The following is a 20,586-nucleotide window of genomic DNA, read 5'->3' as shown; positions in this document are numbered from 1 at the left end:
ACTCAAGTCAGTTTTATTAACACATATCTAGCATGTGCAAGGTGAAGAAAAACAACAGACATGGATTACAAAAACAACAATATAATTGTTATATAAATGCACCAAATAGTGGATGCAATAATTCCAATGAGCTAAAACACTGCTTACCCAATATTACATCAGAAATAACATTGCAACATATCAAAGTAAATGAATCACTTTTACTGTTGACATTTTAAACACATTCATAGATTCAAAATGAATTGTTTTACTTCATTCATTTTTTTACAAATATCAGCTTTTTAGCTCAACAAAACCTGCAAATAATTCCGCCCCCAGTAAACTACCATTCCCATGATCCTTTGCGCCCCAAGCAGGAAGAACGTTCTCTCGCAAGGGGGCTCACACTGATCCAAGTTAGGAGCTTTCAGCTTGCCAGCCTCGGCCCATCATGTAACTGCTGCGGAGAAATCCTTTGCAGTGCATTTGCAGAATCACCTCGTGCACCACCCCCCCCCCCCCCCCCACGAAGCTCGCGCGGGCCGTGCATCCGCGACACCGCCTCCTGCACCGACCCGCGCGCTCAGGACGCACAAAGGCTCCAAGTGCATGAAGATCGAGGCTCGTTCTTCTTTTTTTTTTTTTTTTTTGGGTTTTCTTTTATTTGCATCTCTTGTCTGCAAGAGCGAGCCGCCCGAAGCTCTCCAGCGCGAGGGCGATGGAGGGAGGGAGCGAGAAAGAAGGCAAAGTCTTTAGTGCTTCCCCTCCCCCCCCTCATCAAAGCAAAGGGGAAATGTCTCAGCCGAAGGGAGGTAAGAACACGAAACCGATCCGTGCACAGACTGCAGACGTGCACTCACTGCTGCAGGGCTGCAGGGCGTGCAGCATGCAGCGTGCAGCAGCGCGAGCGCGGCCGGTGCATGTTAAAGTTGCATGCGTTAGAGGGGGGGGGGGCAGCTGCATTTCCTGCTCCAGATCTCCCCCTTTGCACAGTTCCTGGTGAGACGATGCTTGCTTGCTTGATGCGTGTGTGCTCGCGCCCGTTCCACGTTATTAGCGGGGATGTGGAGCTATGGGGGGGGGGGGGGTCACGAGATAGTCGCTCTTTATTATGAAACTCTGCACGAGTTAATGCACGCGCTCGTGGTGCACAAATTGCTCAAAGGTAAATAATGAAATAGATGTGTGCGCGCTTTATGGTTGCAGGAGGGCGTCCCCCGTGTGTGTGTGTGTGTGTGTGTGTGTGTGTGTGTGTGTGTCAGCTGTCAGAGGTCAACTTTTGAGTGCTTATTGGCTGTTGATTTGATTCTGCTTATGGGGCAGAAAATGAAAAATCTAAATATAGAATTTTTGTTTATGAGCATTGAAGTGGTGGTGGTGCGTTCAGGAACAGGGGGGGGTGGTGGTGGTGGTGGTGGTGGGGGGGGTCTCCAAGCAGAAAGAGTCCTGTCAGCTGCTGCTTCTGTCCAGGCAACTGGATATGTGTCAAACCTCTGGGTGTCCAGGCTTCTCCCTCCTCAGCCTGCAGACGGGAAGCGTGCACGTCACACTTTGACCCCCAAACTTTATCACCCAGCAGCAGCAGCAGCAGCACTGAGCTTGTGGAGAAAACGTCCTGCAGCTCTGAGGGATCTCCAGTAAATGCATTTTTGCAGAAAAACAACACACACACACACACACACACACACACACACACACACACACACACACACACACACAGCTGCAGTGAGTTTTCCTCCCCTTGCTGTGTTTTCCAAGAAGTCCAGAGTGAGGCTGGTTCATTGCACAACATGTAGAACACACACACACACACACACACACACACACACACACACACACACACACACACACACACACACACACACAGAGAGAGAGAGAGTAGTGAACAGGTAGCAGAGACAAAGCCCCTGATGGTCAGAGCCTCTCAGTGTTTCTCTGCTACAGTCAATTGTCCGCCCACCTTCACACACAGAGAGGAACTGTCTTGTTGCAGCCAGTTCATGATGATGAATAATGCACAGACGTGTGTGTGTATATATATATATATATATATATATTATATATATATTTTTTTCATCGTCTCTGTAGATGAATGAGTCGGTCCGGGACTTTCCTGTAGAGCAGAAGTAGGTTTCTGTTGTCATTCATTGATGATGTGTGCGGTGCAGGAAGCATCCGCACACAACCCACACACTCATGTAGAGCTGAAAGCAAAAGCAGATTAATCGATTGTTTACCACATAACGTTTTTTTTTTTATGGACTCGGAAACGAGAACAAAAATGACAATGTCGGTCACCACGAGGCTGAATGTTTCTGAGTGATGAAGAAGCAAATTATTTATCAGAGCTGCAAAGATTCGTCTATTACAGAAATCAAATATGTCACCGCTATTTTGATAATGGCTTAGTTTATTTCCCAGTTCCTGCTCGTCATTTGTTGAGAATTTGCTGCTTCAAGTTTCATGTTGTTTTAAAATTTTGGACAAAACAATCTGATGACGTAACCTTTGTCTTTAGGGAAGTGTGACGGATATGTTTTTTCTGCATTTCTGAAAATCCTTTAAGTCATTTATCAAGTTTCAAACGGCAAACATTTGTCGGTTCCTTCTTCTCCACTCTGAGGATTATCTGCAATGTTTTCTAGTTTCACGTGATTTTGAATTGAAATCTTCACATCGTTGGACAAAACAAGCTGTTGGGAAGTTGTGTTAAATGATCAATTGGGTGAACTGATTAGAAAAAAAGATTTAGTTGCTGCTCTAGACAATAATTATTTTACAGTTTACAGTAACCAGCATGTTATTGTTACAGTTTTTGAAATAGTCGACTTTGAACATATGAGAACTAACACATAATATCATTTGAATGAATTCAAACCCATGTAACCTGATCCCAAATGAAGCTGGAACTTTTTTTGACAAGCTGATCTTACTTGAAGGAAGTAAACAGCTTTGCTTTTACGTACGATTTTTTTTTTTTCTGTTGTGGTGTTGAATACAAAATGTTCCCTCACTTTTGTTGTTGTGGTTTAACGTTCAGAAGTGGATGAAGTCATCGTGACGTCACCCATTGGTTTCTTTGTTTTATTTGGCAGTGAATAGGAAGTGACCATATTTGGATCGCGGAAGAATGGCGTAGAGACGCTATATGCGTCTCTGGTGTCGACCTGTCAATCAGTGTGTAGCCCCGCCCTAAAGCATACCCTGCTTTATGGTCTATTTGGAGCATAATTTACTAAATGAACATCATGCTGTATTGAAGAAGACTTGAAACTAGAGATTGAGACCATAAACTCATGTTTACAATGTTTACTGAGGGAATAAATCAAGAGAGAAGTAGAGTCATTTTCTCATAGACTTCTATACAACCAGAGGAGTCGCCCCCTGATGGACAGTAGAGAGAATGCAGCTTTAAGACACTTAAACACATTGGCTTCATTTTTCTGAACCGGAGTTTTGCGCCTGTAAACAAGACTATAAATCAGATTAACATATTTCTGCTCCTCTGTGTAATGAACACACTGTTCTGTTACCTGCAGCTCTACAGCGACTGCTCAACATAAAAGTGTTGTGTAACTTACAACCGCTGAAGGAAATGAGTACAAATCTGCAGAGCTAAAATAAGCATCGTGTCCTTGTGTTTTATTGAAATCATGCCAGACTGTGTGAAGTCTCTTCACTCTGCTGCAGGTTTCCTTCCACTCTCTCATCATTGGGCTCAGATGCATGTTAGGTCTACTGTCTCCAGCTCTGTCCTGTGTGTTCTGGACAGTTTTTTTGCCCTCATCGTTGGGCGCACTGCTCTGTTCTGAGCTCGGCGGTCCTCTCGGCCTAGCGTCCCCCTGCAGCCCCGGCCGCCCCTCGCTCTCCTGCACAAACGTCCCGTTTGTCATGCAAATGTACGGAGGCTGCACTTGCACTAATTTTGCTGTTTCGACAGGGCCGATTGTTGGTGCAGTTCCAGGCCTGTAGCTGCTTTTTTTTCTTTTTTCTGCTGCATAACAGTGGAATTGTTCAGAGCATTGTTCACATGATCCACTTACTGTACTTCTCTTTTCTGAAAGGGGGGCGCTGAGTAAGCATGCATGCATTCAGACTGCAGCTACTTCTTTGAGAGCTGGTAACGATATGTATTTTAAACCCGTGTGCAGAGGTATGTGATGCAATTATGAGATGTTTTGCAGTAAAGTTAAATAAAGACTTTGTGCTGAAAGCGAGAGACTCATGTCGCAGTCGTGATGACAGCAGGTTGGCTGCTGAAATGGGGTGAGGATGGGAGTGAGGGGGGGGGGGGGTGTTGCACAGTAGAACAGTCTCTCACTTTAACGCAGTGGATGCAAATGATAAAATGCATTGCAGCTGGATGGAGACGTTGATCTGCTCCATTTAATTGCACAAAACATGTGAACTTCTTTTCTTTTATTTAACTCCAAACTTTGTATCTTCTGTTTGTATCTCACTTCTGAATTGTTTGAAAAATAGTTTAAGCTACAGATTCCCCTTCCTCTGGAGGGAATATTTATCTCTCTATCTATATTAATATAGATATATATCTCTCTCTGTGGATGGTGATTTTGGGTTGAATTGCAGACAGTTGTTATAGAATGAGAGCAACCTGAAGGTCATTTTAACGCTACATCAACAGTCAGCTGGTTTTATACCTGTGTGCTTATTTTTTTAAAGCACTGGTGTTTTCTGCTTGTGTTGAATAAAACAAGTCATCACCAGTTCCAATTAGCAAGTCAGCCGTGAAAAGAATCTCAGTAAATTGATGTGTGTGTGTGCGTGTGTGTGCGTGTGTGTGTGTGCGTGCGTGTGGAGAAATAAGGCTCAGGTTAAAACACAGTGGTTTTTTTGCTATTTGCATAAACGATTCATCTCTGGATACATTTTTTAACAATTTGTTTGTTTTATTTAAAGTCAGAGAAATGGTAAAAAGATCAACTTTGCCAAAGTGATGATTTGTTTTTCATTTTACTTGATAAAAGGCCTTAACAAATTAATAAATAAACAATCGTCTAATCCATTAACATTCTGCTGTCATCTTTAGTGGCGGATACAGTCTGGCTGTCTCCCATGTTGTCAGGGCGACAGCAAACTAGTTAGCTGTAAATAATGAAATTATGCTGTGTCATTAAAAAGTGCATTTCTACAGCAGGAGGCCATTTATGAGATAAGATAAGATATAACTTTATTAATCCTGAAGGAAATTCTTGTTTAATTATGGGTTACAACAGAAGAAAAGCAAAAAATAATAGAATAAAAATATAAACATTATTTTAAAATAAATAATTCTCAATAAACAAAGCTAAAGGTTGAATTTGACTGATGGATACCAAAATAATTTCGTTATCGTGAATTATTTTTGCCGCGATCCTGGTGCAGTGAACTGAATCTGATATGGTGACGTAGGTTTGTCGTCGCCGCCGTGGTCTCAGTTCTCCGTCCAAGTGGAACCAGCGTTCCCCCCTGAGGAGAACCTGAAGCAGACGCCCCCGACGCTCTCCTCCTTCAGCTAGAACCTCCTCGGGTTGAGTCGAGTGCACAGGAAGTACACCGCGCTCCCGAAGAAAGCTTCCAACAGCTGTAACCTAAAGGAGCGGCCATCTTTTGGGGGTGTAGAGTGTCTCACACGCTACCAGAGACGAGGAGAGGGAGTTATTTCCACTCCCCCCCCCCCTCCTTCTGTCCTGTGTTGATCTCTGTGTTGTCTCTTCCTGTCGTCGTCCCCCGTCCCCTGTCCCCCGTGATTGATCCGTCTTCCTCCGGCTCTGTGGAATTCCATTCAGGGAATTCTTGGGATTGTTGGAATTCCAGACTGAGTGCGTGTGTGTGTCCGGGGCTCGTTATCACACAGGCCTGCCGTCATCTGCACACACACACACACACACACACACACACACACACACACACACACACACACACACACACACACACACACACATCTCTGTTTCTGCACCAAACCTTCCCTGTCAGCGTTATTTCTCTCCCGTTCGCCGCTCTCTGCAGCGTGCCCGTCGAGGCTGATTGCGTTCTGGTTTTTCCGGGTGTGGTGGACTCTGGGAGAGCTCAGACACCGTCCTCCTTTCGGCCTCGCTCGGGCATCATCACACTGCATGCTGGAGCTCGTGACCCGCGAAACACCGGGCCCGATGCGTGCTGCTGCTTTTGATTTAACCCACACCGCCGACCACAGCGTGCAGGTTTGACGCTGAGCTCGGCAGGAATAAAGGAAGGAGTTGTGTGTGTTTTGAGTTATGCAACAAAAATCTGGAGAACGTCTCAAACGGGATATTTTTAGGTTGATCACTGCGTTTCCTTGTCAGCCTTCTGTCAGAAAGCAACTTAGTACATTGACTGTGTTTAAGTTCAGCTTTAAATTGACTTCCAACCATTATGAAAACAAGATAATCGACATAGAACAATTATTGTGCTGCATTCTATTTCACAATTTGGTGACGTCTTGTGCTATGAATCCAGCGCACCCCTTTACAGCTGTGTGTTTTTACCCCGCTTGTCGGGTAAGGCCTCGGCCGTTTCCCCGAGGCCTAAAGCTTTAGATAGTTGCTGCTTAATGCTACTTAATACTAATACTTCACTGCTTGTCAGTTGGAAATATTTTACATTTTACTCACAGGAAACATGATTAAAGTTTACCAGCTGCAGCACAACAATTATTTTCCTTCCAATGTTTTTTATTTTTTATAAATCGATATCGTCATAAATGATTAAGAAAACAAGCAGATATATTTCCATCTAAGAAGCTGAAATCAGTGATTTGTTTTGGGGCCTTTTTTACTTAAAAATGACTGAACTGATTTAATTGTCAACATTCCAGCTGATTGGTCGATTAATTGACTGATTATTTCTGCTCTAAATGCTACTTTTCCTTTTAAATCAAAGATCTGAATTCATTGCGAATCAAAGCAGAGCACATATTTCTTCCAGCCACACAGATTACATAATCATCTGCCCCGCCGACCCCCCCCTCCCACCACCCTCCACCTCCTCTCTCTTTCAGTCGTTTCTTCAGCAGCAGCAGGTTTTGCAGCTCTGAATCCATTTCTGTTCGTTGAGCCTGCACGACAGTTTGGTTTGCACGTTTGCATCTGCATCTCCTGCAGCGCCACAACATGCAGCTCTTTACATACAGATCTGCAGCACCGTGTGTTGTCTCGCCTGTGTGTCTATATTAAAGAGGACTGAATGCATTGTGCATGTCGGTGTGCATGTGGTGTGCATGTCGGTGTGCATGTCGGTGTGCATGTTGAGGTTTGGAGAATAAATCCTCTTCCTCTCGTCTCATGATCCGAGCGACCTGACGGCTGCAGAGGAAGAAAAAAACGATGCTGTGGCTCCGTCGTCGTCGCACAGTGACGCTTTTGTTCTGACGTTGTTTTTAGCGGTCGATCATCTGACAGACGTTCATGTCAGGTTAATGCAGAGGATGCATTGATCCGTTCTCTCCGTGTGTAAAGAGTTCTGCTGAAAAGGCCGTTTGTTGGGACGCAGGTCATGAGTCAGATTCCACCGAGGTTTAGAGGAAGGGCAGAGAGAGTCAAGAGGAACTGATTAGTTGTGTGAGTGAATCTGGATCCATTAGTGCAGAGTTTAAGATTATCTTGTCACATGGAGCAACATACACAGTCTATGGCTTATAAATACATTGAGAGTGTATCTGACTCTAAATAAACCATAATTTACTAAATGAACATCATGCTGTATTGAAGAAGACTTGAAACTAGAGATTGAGACCATAAACTCATGTTTACAATGTTTACTGAGGGAATAAATCAAGAGGGAAGTAGAGTCATTTTCTGATAGACTTCTATACAACCAGAGGAGTCGCCCCCTGATGGACAGTAGAGAGAATGCAGGTGTTAGGACACTTCTGCATCGGCTTCACTCTGCAGAACCAGAGGTTGCTGCCTGATAAAAGCTTCCAAATTCTCCAGAGTGGCATTTAGAGTCAAATAGACAATAAAGCAGGGTCTGCTTTAGGGGCGGGGCTACTGTGATTGACAGGTCTCTACCAGAGACGTATACCACATCTCTTTGTTACTCCTCCGCATTTCAAATATGGAAACAGTTTGGTAACTCATGTGGAGTTCCTTTATAGCCTAACGTTAGTTTTTTACTTCTGCTGATTGTATTCAAATGTTCATTTGTGAAGAGTATCTTGTCGAACAAAACGTGTTATCATCAGAAACGCTTCGATATTTTCTGCAATAATCCAAAATCCAGCGTAAGAATCCCATTGTCATTTTGTGAAGAGAATCAGTGAGATGCTAACTTCCTGTTGGACTACAATAATATGTAATCTCAGCTGTGTTATATCTCTGACCTCCATTAAACATCAGCAGCCAATCGGCATGACTCCAGTTATCTGATGCAGATTAAAAATCTATCATTCTAGTGATATTCTAGGAATATGCAGGTGCTTATTCTCTCTCTGAGGCCTTCAGTGTGTGTTAGCAGAGCGAGCTGGTTTCCAGTTACTATTGTTGTCTGTGTAAAAGCGTGTAGGAGGAGCTCAAACTGACATTTTTAGTGCAACAAAGCTGCTTTGCAAAGTGGAACGAGCAGGAGGCAGCGAGAGGCCACCGGCTGAGGGCCGCATAGCAGAGTCACACCCTGCACTGTGAACCAACCTGGTGTGTGTGTGTGTGTGTGTGTGTGTGTGTGTGTGTGTGTGTGTGTGTGTGTGTGTGTGTGTGTGTGTGTGTGTGTGTGTGTGTGTGTGTGTGTGTGTGTGTGTGTGTGTGTGTGTGTGTGTGTGTGTGTGTGTGTGTGTGTGTGTGTGTGCCTCCCTGGCAGCTTTTCCACTGACTGATCTGTCCACAGCTTCATGTGTTTTTTTGTTTGGTGAGACTTTTCCAGTTTTTCTTCTGGAGCCATCAGATGTCTTTTGAAGCCGACACACCTTCAGTTTTACTTTTAAATAGCAGGTTGTGACATCAGAAGGGCGGCGGTCTTAAACATCACCTTAAAGTGTTGTGCGTCAGCTGCTCACACACACGCACACGTATATCAGATACAGATCCAACATGGCTGCCTCCCTCAGATCAGAACATGCGTTTTGCTGCCACATCTAACTGGCTCGCAGCAGGTCAGCCCAGTCTGAGGAGGTTTGAGCCAGATGCTGCATGGAGACGAGGCGCACACACACACACACACACACACACACACACACACACACACACACACAGAGTCCCACCCTTAGCAACCTGTGACGCCCCGTTAACACACCGCCCGGCCGTTAATCCACCAGTGCAGCAGCTCCAGATGAAGCAAGCACACCTGAGCTGCCAGACTTCTTCTTCTTCTTCTTCTTCTTCTTCTTCTTCTTCTTCTTCTTCTTCTTCTTCTTCTTCTTCTTCTTCTTCTTCTTCTTCTCGCTCTCAGCGTCTGTTCCATTCAGTCAGGATCTGGAGTCACTCGCTGTGTCCAAGCGTAAGTCTGCGATGAGACAGGAAACGGTAGGAATCGTAGCCTGGATGTAACACATGAGAAGCTCTGTGTGTTTGTCGGCTGCTGCAGGAAGTTTGAGTCATCACTCTGCATCAGTGGGAGTTTTTTTGAAGTGGCTGCGAGCTCTGGACATCAGCGTTCTGACATTAAACCTGCAGCAACATGTTACTCAGCACAAATGGGCCTCGTAGAACAACAAGCACCGACTCTGAATGTCCTTAAGGTTTTGATAGAAGTTCCTCTTTAAGTTGCAGCAGCTTGTGTGGACATTGACAGAACAGCTCTCGTGGTGATGTTTGTTGCTGGAGAGAGAGAGAGAGAGAGAGGACGACTCACTGATCTCTCATCCAGAGAGCTATGTTAAGAACTTAAGTATGCTTTCATCTTGTGGTATGCTCGGCTACCGGCGAGGCCGTCCTCTCTAGAGTCTCATCGGTCTGCTCTCTGCTTCACTTAACCATCACGGAAGTTTCTGAATGGATTCTGAGATGTCGGTGCATCAGACACACAGAGATGAGCTGCATAAAGGGATTAAACTAGAAAATCAATCTTCAACGATTTGAATCAAACTTTTTCATGGTTTCAGCTTCTCAAATGTTTCTTGCATTTCTTTATTTTGTATGAAAGAATAATTACTATTTGTATTTTTTTGTTTTGGTCATTTGAAGAGGACGTCAACCTGAAACTAAATGTTTAATGATCACTCAATAATGAAAACAATCATTAGTAGCAGCCATCATTTTAAAATGCCAGTCTTAAGGTTTTGGCACTTATATCATTACATATATCATTACCTTTAGCTGCTACCAGGAACTTTGTGTTGATTTTGGCGCCCCATGTGGACAAAAGTGTGGACTCCCTTTAGAAACCCTCACATTTTACTGCAGTAAACAGTTGGTTTGAGGACGTATCAGCTCCGGAAACTTGTGTGTTTTCTCACATTTTAAAGACCTGATAATGATCAATAATATATATATTTTTTTAAATCATCAGATTAATGGATTATGACAATAATCGTTCTAATCGCTTCACTGACATAAATAGTTATAAAGCTGAACTTTTTGTGTAAAATCAGATGAGGAACTGATTTTTTTGGGAAACAGGAATGTTTGTTTTGGGCAAATATTTTTGCAAATGACATACTTGATGAATCAATTGATCATATTCATGTAAAGAAAAGAAAGCTCTATTATTTATCTACACATTATTCACAATGACCTGATTAGGGATGTGTATCGCCAAGATACGTATCATGATACAAGGGTTACAATTCAACATATCACATATATTTGGATTCTGTAAACCAGGCGATATATTGAGATTTTTTAAGTCTTATTTTAGGAAAACTGTCAAAGTATAAAGAACACATGAAAAAAATGCACTCTAATAATTTACTCCCTGTAACAGTAAACGTCATCGCTCTACAGTGAGAGGGTACATCTCTTTGCAAAAAGTAAATATTCATCTTTGCATGTAAACTAATAATTAAACTCGAAAACAGTGTTTTGGAAAATCGATTCAGTATCATGAAACATAATATTGCAATACTCGATATTTTCTATATTTTCTTAAACCCCTAGTCCTGACACAAATAGACCTTTACCTTTCTAATATCGTCTCATGGTTTCTATCAACTATTTTCTAATTATGTCTTTTTGTGTGTGTTTCCAGGTAAGAGGAAGCCGGTGCTCAAGCTCCCCAAGGAGGTGTTTGAGCAGCCTCAGCCCGCCGCAGCGTAAGACTCTTTACTACACCATGTTTACAACCAGGCTTTATCCCATCCAAGGCTCTTTATTCATCCTCAGCTCCTGTTATTATAAACCTGTTGACAGAATGCTGGATATGTTTAATGATTATCTAAGAAACTGTAGTAAACAGGAGAATAACGTTAAATGACGCTCATATTATCTTTTTCCTCATGACGAGTGCATCAGCTTGTTCTTGGAATTCGAACAAGCTGATGCTCGAACACACCGTGACTGTAAAAGCATTCATCTCTTCACATCACACCCCTGACATTTGCACAGTTTCAACACAATAAGACTATATTTGTTCATGTTGTTCCTCCTCCACGAACATCGTCTGAATGTTCAGTACTTCTTTAAGGTGAATCATCTTCATTGAGAAACCTGCAGCAGCAGAGAGGCGTTTTGGTTTCAGGCCAAATTCATGAGAAATATCAGACTTTCAGCCTCATCTCACTCTGTGGAAATGTGGGGGTTTAGTGCATTCACGTTGTTGAATGTATTAGTTTAAATTACATTTTCTATTTCATTTATCTTTTAAAATGTATTTAAATCTTAAATATTTATTTTTTGGTTATTTTTATTACTTTCTTTAATTTGAGAATTTATTTATTTATATATATATATATATTTAAAAAAGTGAGGTTTTTTTACATTTGTCTTTTATAATTTTATGTTTTTTAACAGTAGCATTTATCATTTTATTTATTTTTTTAGAATGTAGTTAATTTCTATTTTTTATAAACCTTTTTTTTATTGGATTTATTTCTGAATTATTATTTTTTTCTTTAATTTTTGTGATTTTATTGATTTCTTTCATTTGTATTTTAATTAATTTGTAATTTTTTTTTAGATTGTAAGAATTTTATTTTTCATTCATTTATTTAATTGTATGTTTTTTCTCTTCTACCATTTTTCAGACATTTACTTTGTTCTTCACTGTGTTGTTTGTTCCTCAGAAGTCAAATTTAACCAGTTCATCAGTAATAAAATGTCTGTCTGTGTGTTTCAGACCCCCTAGAGATTTGGATTCAAAAGCTTGTGTAACCATCGGAGAGAAGGTAATTTTATTTTTGCACCTTTTCTAATCCCAGTCAAGGTTGATGTTTTTTTTTTTTTCTCTCTTACCTTTGACTCTTACATAACTCCTCACTCGGCTCAGTAAAGCGTCTGGTAGCTGTAAAGAACGGCCCGCTGAACATTACGGCCGAATTGAACACTTCTGATTGTGGGGAGAGTGGAATGCCTTTTATCGCCCACCAGGCCGTAAAAATATTTATTTTAAACTCATCAAATAAGTGGAATTTTCCATTGGCAGAGCTGCCCACTTTTTTCTGTGCTCGAGTTGGCCAGAAGTCAAACTGAGTTTATTGTGTTTGCTCGAATGGCATAAAAGAAGTTGAGCATCTTGCTGCATCCTGGAGGAGAATGTGTTCAGTGAGTCAGACTTCAGAGCTTCTTTACATTCTGTGAATCTTTCTGTTTCTCACAATTCAATTCAAAATCGATTCTTGATTCCGTATAAAGAGTTGCTAATTTCAGGATCTACTCCAGTATGCTGTGCACTAATAAAAGGCGGATGAAAAGGCATGAAAGCAGAGTCAAATTTTATAAGATTATCAAGTTTTAATATTTTTTAAAAGTGAGATCAACTGAATGCAATAATGTAAACACAGACAGGCAAAAGGTTTAATATTTATTCATGTTAAACTTGCACAAATAATACATTTTTACTGAAAAGTGTTTAGTATTTCTCAATTCTCAGTGCCTTCTCAGTAATAGGATTTAATTTATACAAAATAAAAAATGCTGCCTGATATATAAATAAAATTGTAAAGCTTTTTTTTATCAAACAATAACGCTTGACGCAACTTTGATTGGTGTGTAGGATTACTGTCCATGAGTAGTAGTATTTGTTTGTATATTATTATTTATATTTAGTTATATCTTTAAAAATCGATTCATAATGTTAGATGATAAGAATCTCAAAGTTGATTTGATCAGCACCTGTTTTTGCTGTTAAAGTAATCACAGCTTCATTCACTTTTTCGTATCGACCTCTGACCTCTGACCTTCTTCCCTCGTTGTGTCTGGAGCAGAACTTCGAAGTGAAGGCCGATGACCTGGAGCAGATATGCGAGCTCGGCCGAGGAGCGTACGGCGTGGTGGACAAGATGAGGCACGTTCCCAGCGGCCTGATCATGGCGGTGAAGGTGAGTGTCGTACCCACAACCCCCTCTGTGTATGGTGTGTGAACCATTGACTGTATATGAGAAGTGGACGTAGTCACTGGATGTCACCCATTGGTTTGTGGACTGATGTTATGAAGCCTTGTGTTTGGCGATTACTCCGCCGCCATCTTGGATTACGGCCGTCACCATGTTGTTTTTTTCGCAACCAGTGAACAGGAAGTGACCATATGTGGACTGAGTAGGAGTGATGTAGAGACGCCGTACACGTCTCTGGTAGATACCTGTCAATCAGTGTGTAGCCCCGCCCTAAAGCATACCCTGCTTTATGGTCTGTTTGACTCTAAATGGACCATCATTTACTAAATGAACATCATGCTGTATTGAAGAAGACTTGAAACTAGAGATTGAGACCATAAACTCATGTTTACAATGTTTACTGAGGGAATAAATCAAGAGAGAAGTAGAGTCATTTTCTCATAGACTTCTATACAACCAGAGGAGTCGCCCCCTGATGGACATTAGAGAGAATGCAGCTTTAAGACATGAAGCATTGGCCTCACTTGGCAGAGCTAGAAGTACAGCTTCCCTGATCTTTTCAAGTGACATAAGTAAAGAAATAGAAAGTACGAGAAGACAAACACAAAGACATTATCATGAGTGAGGATTGTGTGTGGATCTGCTCTAAGTCTTTCTGAAGTGCTGTACTTCCTGTCCGTCCTCCCTCAGCGGATCCGGGCCACAGTGAACACTCAGGAGCAGAAGAGGCTGCTCATGGATCTCGACATCTCCATGAGGACGGTGGACTGTTACTACACGGTCACCTTCTACGGAGCGCTTTTCAGAGAGGTAACATCGTGTAGGGATGCAAAACACTTAAAAGAAAGAATTTTACAAGGACTCATCAGGTCAAGTATGTCTGCATTTTCGTAAAGAAAATGTAAGGATCATGGTGTATTATAATTACCATAGTTGTAAAACATTATAATCTTTATATTATGAATTATATCCACTGTTATAAAGCATTAAAATAAAAATGCAAGAGCAACACAATTTTTTTGTAAATTTACTTAAATCATACAATGACCACTTAAGAGTAACTTATAATCACATTATAATGCATCATAACAGTGATTATGAATCATTGTAAAAAGATAATTATGTATTACAACTATAAGAATTATAATACCTTATTATCCTTGCAGTTATGAAGTGTTGTGATACTTAACCTTATAAGTCATCATAAAATGTTTTTTAATGTGTGATGAATATTGTTTTAAGCATGATGAAATTGTTTTAGTCATTACAACTATATTTATACAGAGTTATAAGCCACCATTGTGTATTAATGACAAACAGTCAGATAGTGACAAACAACTGTGAGGACGTTCGGATGCAGACAACTTCCTGCAGCAGCGAGTGGATGTTCAGGATTTCCTCGTTTTGACTGTTAACACTGGAAAAAAAACAACTCTGTCGCTTCCCGTCTGTTTGTCTGGAATGCTTCCTGGTGCATCTCTTTTTCCAAATTTGCCTCGTCTGTTGCCAGGGCGACGTCTGGATCTGCATGGAGCTGATGGACACGTCCCTGGACAAGTTCTACAAGCAGGTGATCGAGAAGGGCATGACGATCCCCGAGGACATCCTGGGAAAGATCGCCGTCTCGGTGGGTTTTTCGTTTGAATATCTCACGTTAATTGAATGACACATGTTTGTTACGCAACTCTCGTTTGCTAATTGACGGGCTTTGTTGTTACAGATAGTAAAAGCTCTGGAGCATCTGCACAGCAATCTGCAAGTCATACACAGAGGTAAGAGTCTGAGTGGAGACCCATTAAACCTCTCAGAGGCAGTGTCAATACCCACTTCTGTGATGCTCCATCCAGCTCTCATTAAAGGACCACACCGCCGTTTCAGCCCATTAGCTCAAGAGTTATTTTTTTTCATGACCTCTCAGGCAGCCATTCTTTTCCATATGATATTAAAAATCTATCATCAGAATCTTGAAACTACCATTTGTAATAAATTAAAATAAATTTAACGCTAGAAATAATACTTCAAACTGTACAGAATTATTTGAACATGTTCAGCAAAGATAAAGTAGACATTATTTATAGCTTTTATTTATGAGCACACAGTTACAGTTGTGGTTATAGTTATGCTCCATTAAGGGTTAACACTTCCTGTGTCAAACCTCTGCGGCCTCGCAATGGCCACTGTGTGACTCGTGTTGCATCACATCTTCATGTATTCATTCAGAAAGATTACAAGTGACAAAAATAGAGTCACACACAGTCAGTCTTTACCAGAGACCACAGAGAGTGACTGTTTTGTGACTGTCTTTCTTTCGGTTGCAGACGTGAAGCCGTCCAACGTGCTGATCAACACTCAGGGTCAGGTGAAGATGTGCGACTTTGGCATCAGCGGCTACCTGGTCGACTCGGTGGCTAAAACAATGGACGCCGGCTGCAAACCCTACATGGCGGTAAGCAGGAGAACAAGTGGAGCTTCGTTTTAAAGCGAGGGACAATGTGAAAGAAGTCGCTAATTGTGATGAACATAACATTTCTCTCATAACATTTTTTTCATGTAAAAGCTGTAAAAAAAAAAACACTGTACCCCTCCTGATCAGCAGTTACAGTCTAGCTGGTGAACATAGTGGAGCATTTAGCAGTTAAAGAGACAGATGTTTCCCTCGGGAGTAGGTGGAGACCAAAAACAGAGCTAAAACAGAGAGAATAGTCATTACAATCAACAGGTGACACAAAGTTGCCTTATTACTCATCATGTTGCTACCTAACTGCTAAATCAACTGTTTGCCAACAAGCTCAAGTGTAATTTTATTCCCACAAGAATCTTCTGCCTAGTCCCGCCCACTGTGCTGTGATTGGCTAGTACGCTCTGGTACTAAAGAGCAGTGATTGGTACATTATCCGACGTTAGCAATGTGTTTCCCTTTGCTGTGATAAGAGCATAGACTGTATACAAAGTCTGTCTTTGGTGTGGATTGAAGTTTAACATTTTATACATTTAGCAGATGGCTAGTTGGCTTGCTAATTCCACCATGCTTTCATGCTACACAGGTTACAGAAAATGAGGCGAACTCATCGGGTGAAAGCAATGTGCTTTCCTACACTGTGATAAGATTGTGTAGATAAGGCATTGTGTTTTTTAGTATATACCCATTCAGCAGTTGGCTAGTTAGTTAGCTAGCTAGCTAGTCCATTCCATTGTGCTTTTATGCTACACTGGTTACAGAAAATGAGTTGAACAAAGATGTCACTCATTTGGCGATAGCAAAGTGCTTTCCTACCCTGTGACATGAGTGTGTAGATTAAGCATTACGTTATTTTTGTAGTTTACCCATTAAGCAGCTGGCTATTTAGCTAGCTAGGTTACTAATTACCACCATGCTTTCATGCATGTAGAAAATGAGACAAAGTCATCGGTGATAGCAATGGGCTTTCCTACACTGTGACAAGAGTGAAGACTGTAAAAGCCGCTGCCATGAGTGACATCATCCTTTCTTCTGTCCCGCAGCCGGAGAGGATCAACCCCGAGACGAACCAGAAGGGCTACAGCGTCAAATCTGACATCTGGAGTTTAGGAATCACGATGGTAAATCAGCTTTAATTTCTTTTTATTCATTAATGCAGAAGTGTATGAGGGGTGAAAACGATGCATAATAGTAAAAAGAAATCTTGTTCTTTGAGGCATGGCTCTCGTTCAATCACTGTAGTGTCTAGACGTTTTTATTTTGAGTCGTTAAATATTCATAGCTTCCTCATTTGCACATTTCCAACTCAGACCAGAGAATATTTTTGGCGTCGAGGATCCAGCGATGTATGGCAGCGTCCCATCGTTTAACGCCGGCTCTTCCTCCTCTCTTTCCTTCTTGTTCCGGCTATTAAAGACGAGCAGCGAATGTTCCGGCACAAATCTAATTTGAAAGGCAAAAGGAGTGCTGAGTGTTTTCGAGTGAGCTTTTAAATGATGGAGGTGAAAAGAAAAGTGTCATTATGAATCCTGAGTGACGGTAGTTTATGTCTCAACTCTCAGAGATCATCACAACTGGACGAGACAAAGTGAGCAATCAGTGTGGAACAAAACACACTCTGGGTGATTTTAAAGCCTCTGTTCCTCCTCGATAAGCCAAAGAGCCACCTGGACAGTGAATATGAAATAACTTTGGAGTGAAGCACCTCAGGAGATTTTTTTTGTTTTGAATCAGTTGGAAAACTTGCAGCTCTGTATCATTAGATATGTTGGAAATCCCTGAGTGGGTTTACATGCAGATTTAGTCAAATGATTGGGATTTTTTGAGTGATGTTTATGTGAATATATAGTGAATAATACGGTGGCCGAAAGAGCTCCACAAAATCAGCACATATATGTGAGAATAAATATGAAACACGCTATTTCAGAAACATATTTATCAATTTGACCATAAAAGTTTACATTTTTAACAGACAGAAAAACGTGTGAAATAGGGTCCAGGTTTACAAAAACACCAACATGTATTCAGCCTTTCAGCTCATGTTCAGAGTGACCTCTCTTCCAGATCGAGCTCGCCATCCTGCGTTTCCCCTATGACTCATGGGGAACGCCGTTCCAGCAGCTGAAGCAGGTGGTGGAAGAACCGTCGCCACAACTTCCTGCCGACAAGTTCTCCCCTGAGTTTGTGGACTTCTCCTCTCTGTGGTGAGTCTTCTTCTTCTCTTGTTCTTTTCTTAATTAGACAGAAAACATTCAGTTCCACATTTTAAATTCTTCTCTCCCTCCACACAATAAAGGAGGAAGTTGCTTCATAGTGACTATGTCATAGTGAATGAATTCAGCGGAACATGACTGACGCTTTATTCTGAAAAACATTTAAAATGTTGAGTCCTCGAGTCCAAGCTGACGTCTTCAAAGTGATCGTTTAGTCCGACCAACAGTTCAAAACACAAAACATATTCAGTTTTACAAACTACTTTCTTTCCTTCCTTCAGAGCCAGATATGTTCAGATTAAAGCCAACTAATAATCGATTAATTGTTAGTATATTTTTATGCAAAAATGTCAGAAAATGTTTGTTATTTTCAGCCTTTTCCTGCCGTTTTCTGTTTTATATCAATCTTAAAGTGAAGTTCTTGGTTTTGGACTAAACTAGACTCCTTGGTGAAACTGGAAGATTTTGCACTATTTTCTTTTACCCTATTTACCTGAAGTGTCTCCCTTTTTAAAGAGAAAAACGTGAGAGAAAAAACTGATTCATATGTTTTGAGATTCAGCAAATTGAAGCTTTGAGTCTGAAGACTGAGATCAGTACATGACTGATGTGTCTGTAATGAGCTGCATTTGTTGTGAATTAATGTTTCTTTTTTACTTCTGCAGCTTAAAGAAAGTTTCCAAAGAGCGGCCGACTTACACAGAACTCATGGTGAGTGTTTTAATGTTTGAACAGATCCTGTAATACAAGTAATCAGACACTGGAGGGCGCCCTGAGACCAGATGAGGCTGAACCTCCTTCATGTCACATAGATGAGCTGTGATGCTGTGGTGCATAAATCATTCAAGGGTTCAAGGATCATTTATTGTCGTTATGCAACACTCGGATGCAGAGTGAAAGTTGTAGCCCATTTGTAACGCAACAAACGCATGAAAAACAAAACAAAACTAAAACAGAAGTACATTTCCTGTAATGTATTTTTTTAATTTGCATCATAAGAAATGAAAACAGCAGCAGCAGCAAAAAAAAAAAAAAGGAAAACATTGTCCTTCAACTTATTTGAGCACCAAGCATCATGATGTAAACACAGAGTCCACCTCCTGTCGTCTCACCGGAGTCCTGCTCTCTGTCCTGCTGTCCGCCCGTCAAGAGCAGCTTGATCTAGGACCACGATGGATCCAGGTCTCTGTGAAGACGTGGACTCAACAGTTGTCGACATCCCGCTGCTTTCATCCATCTTTTCTTTTTCTGCGACCGGGCATCAGACAGCCAGGAGCATGCTGGGTAGTGAAGTAGCCTCAGGTCCTAGCTGGGTTAGCTTAGCTTCCATCTCTCCTCTCTGGGGCAGCTCGATTGCGTTCGGTCCGGAGTCTCGTTCTCCGTCATATTAGTCGAGTCTAAAGACAAAGTGATAGCATTCATTTGTAATCAGACTAAATCGATGTCCTCTTCCTCCTCAGCAACATCCCTTCTTCACCTCCCACGAGGCCAAAGAAACCGACGTGGCCAGCTTTGTGAAAGTCATCTTGGGGGATTGAGTCGCCTCACCTGCACAGGACGGACACCAATCGCAGCCTCCTCCCTGCCTGCTCCCCCCCTCCCCCTCCCCTCCTTCCTGATGGAGCCCAAAGGAGATGCTGACGAAGCAGAACGACCCCCCCCCCCCCCCCATCCACCCATTACCTGTTCTCCCTGTCTTCTCACCTGACATGGAGGGGGGCTTCACATGTAATCTGGAATCCCTAAAGCTCCCTCTTTGGTTTTAGTTTTTCCCTCCTTCTACTCCACCGATAGTCAGCGAGTCGACCGCGTGGAGTTCAGTCGTCGTGGTCAAACTCCATTTACATTGTTTTTTTGTTTTTGCTGAAAAAAACGGAGTGAAAAGATGCAGATATATATATATATATATAAAAGGAAAAAAAAGATGAATGATGTAATCTATGTGTAATCTAAATGTTTGTATACTCAAAGTGTTGCATCGGTTTATTAATTGACTGCATGTACAGAATTTATCTCTGAGCTCAGACGAGTCGGAGACCTGCAGGCTCCGAGTGCTCACAAACGCCGAGCTGCACTTCAACTGCTTTCGCTTGATTACAGCGCGGGGGGGGTTACTACACGTTTTGGGCTCCGTGTGTGTGTGTGAGTGAGTGAGCCTGGGTTTGTATATGTGTGTGTGTGTGTGTGTTTGTATATGTATGTGTGTTCACAGGACTGCACGGTTTTCGCGCTCAGAGTTGAGATAATGATTCTCTCTCTCTCTGGTCAGAGGGTACGGTTTTCAAAATGAAACTTGTTTCCTCTGAAGTCTCATCGAGTCACCGAGAGCTCCTCAGTTAAAGTGACGCTCCTGTTATTTAAGTGTTTTTGCAGCCAGGATGCAGGATCCCCCGGTACCTTCATGTTGTTCTTAGTTGCAGCGTTTTGATGTAGTTTGTCCCAAAAAACAGCTTGTGCTCACTGTGTTGACATGTTTACATACGTTTTTTTTT

The 20,586-nt window shown here is 41.7% G+C and overlaps 1 protein-coding gene across 1 annotated transcript; it reads left to right on the top strand.

Annotated features, from left to right (window-relative positions):
* Nucleotides 1-637: 637 nt before the first annotated feature.
* map2k6 (mitogen-activated protein kinase kinase 6) lies at nucleotides 638-19,735 on the top strand. Its single transcript, XM_054598719.1, has 12 exons — nucleotides 638-791; nucleotides 11,122-11,185; nucleotides 12,208-12,256; nucleotides 13,295-13,408; nucleotides 14,114-14,233; nucleotides 14,934-15,050; nucleotides 15,144-15,195; nucleotides 15,742-15,869; nucleotides 16,925-17,002; nucleotides 17,946-18,085; nucleotides 18,760-18,805; nucleotides 19,555-19,735. Exons 1-12 carry the CDS (start codon nucleotides 698-700, stop codon nucleotides 19,630-19,632), a joined length of 1,080 nt encoding a protein of 359 aa, XP_054454694.1. The 5' UTR covers nucleotides 638-697; the 3' UTR covers nucleotides 19,633-19,735.
* Nucleotides 19,736-20,586: the final 851 nt, after the last annotated feature.

Source organism: Anoplopoma fimbria, chromosome 5 (genome assembly GCF_027596085.1).
Source record: "Anoplopoma fimbria isolate UVic2021 breed Golden Eagle Sablefish chromosome 5, Afim_UVic_2022, whole genome shotgun sequence".
NCBI lineage: Eukaryota > Metazoa > Chordata > Actinopteri > Perciformes > Anoplopomatidae > Anoplopoma > Anoplopoma fimbria.
This window is presented reverse-complemented; position numbering and strand designations above follow the sequence as displayed.

Bases quoted from the DNA above. Each gene is read 5' to 3' on its own strand.
- map2k6 (XM_054598719.1), top strand. From the start codon at position 698: ATGGAGGGAGGGAGCGAGAAAGAAGGCAAAGTCTTTAGTGCTTCCCCT. The intron at 11,186-12,207 runs GTAAGACTCTTT...TGTGTGTTTCAG, and splicing joins CAGCCTCAGCCCGCCGCAGC to ACCCCCTAGAGATTTGGATT. The intron at 18,806-19,554 runs GTGAGTGTTTTA...CTTCCTCCTCAG, and splicing joins CGACTTACACAGAACTCATG to CAACATCCCTTCTTCACCTC.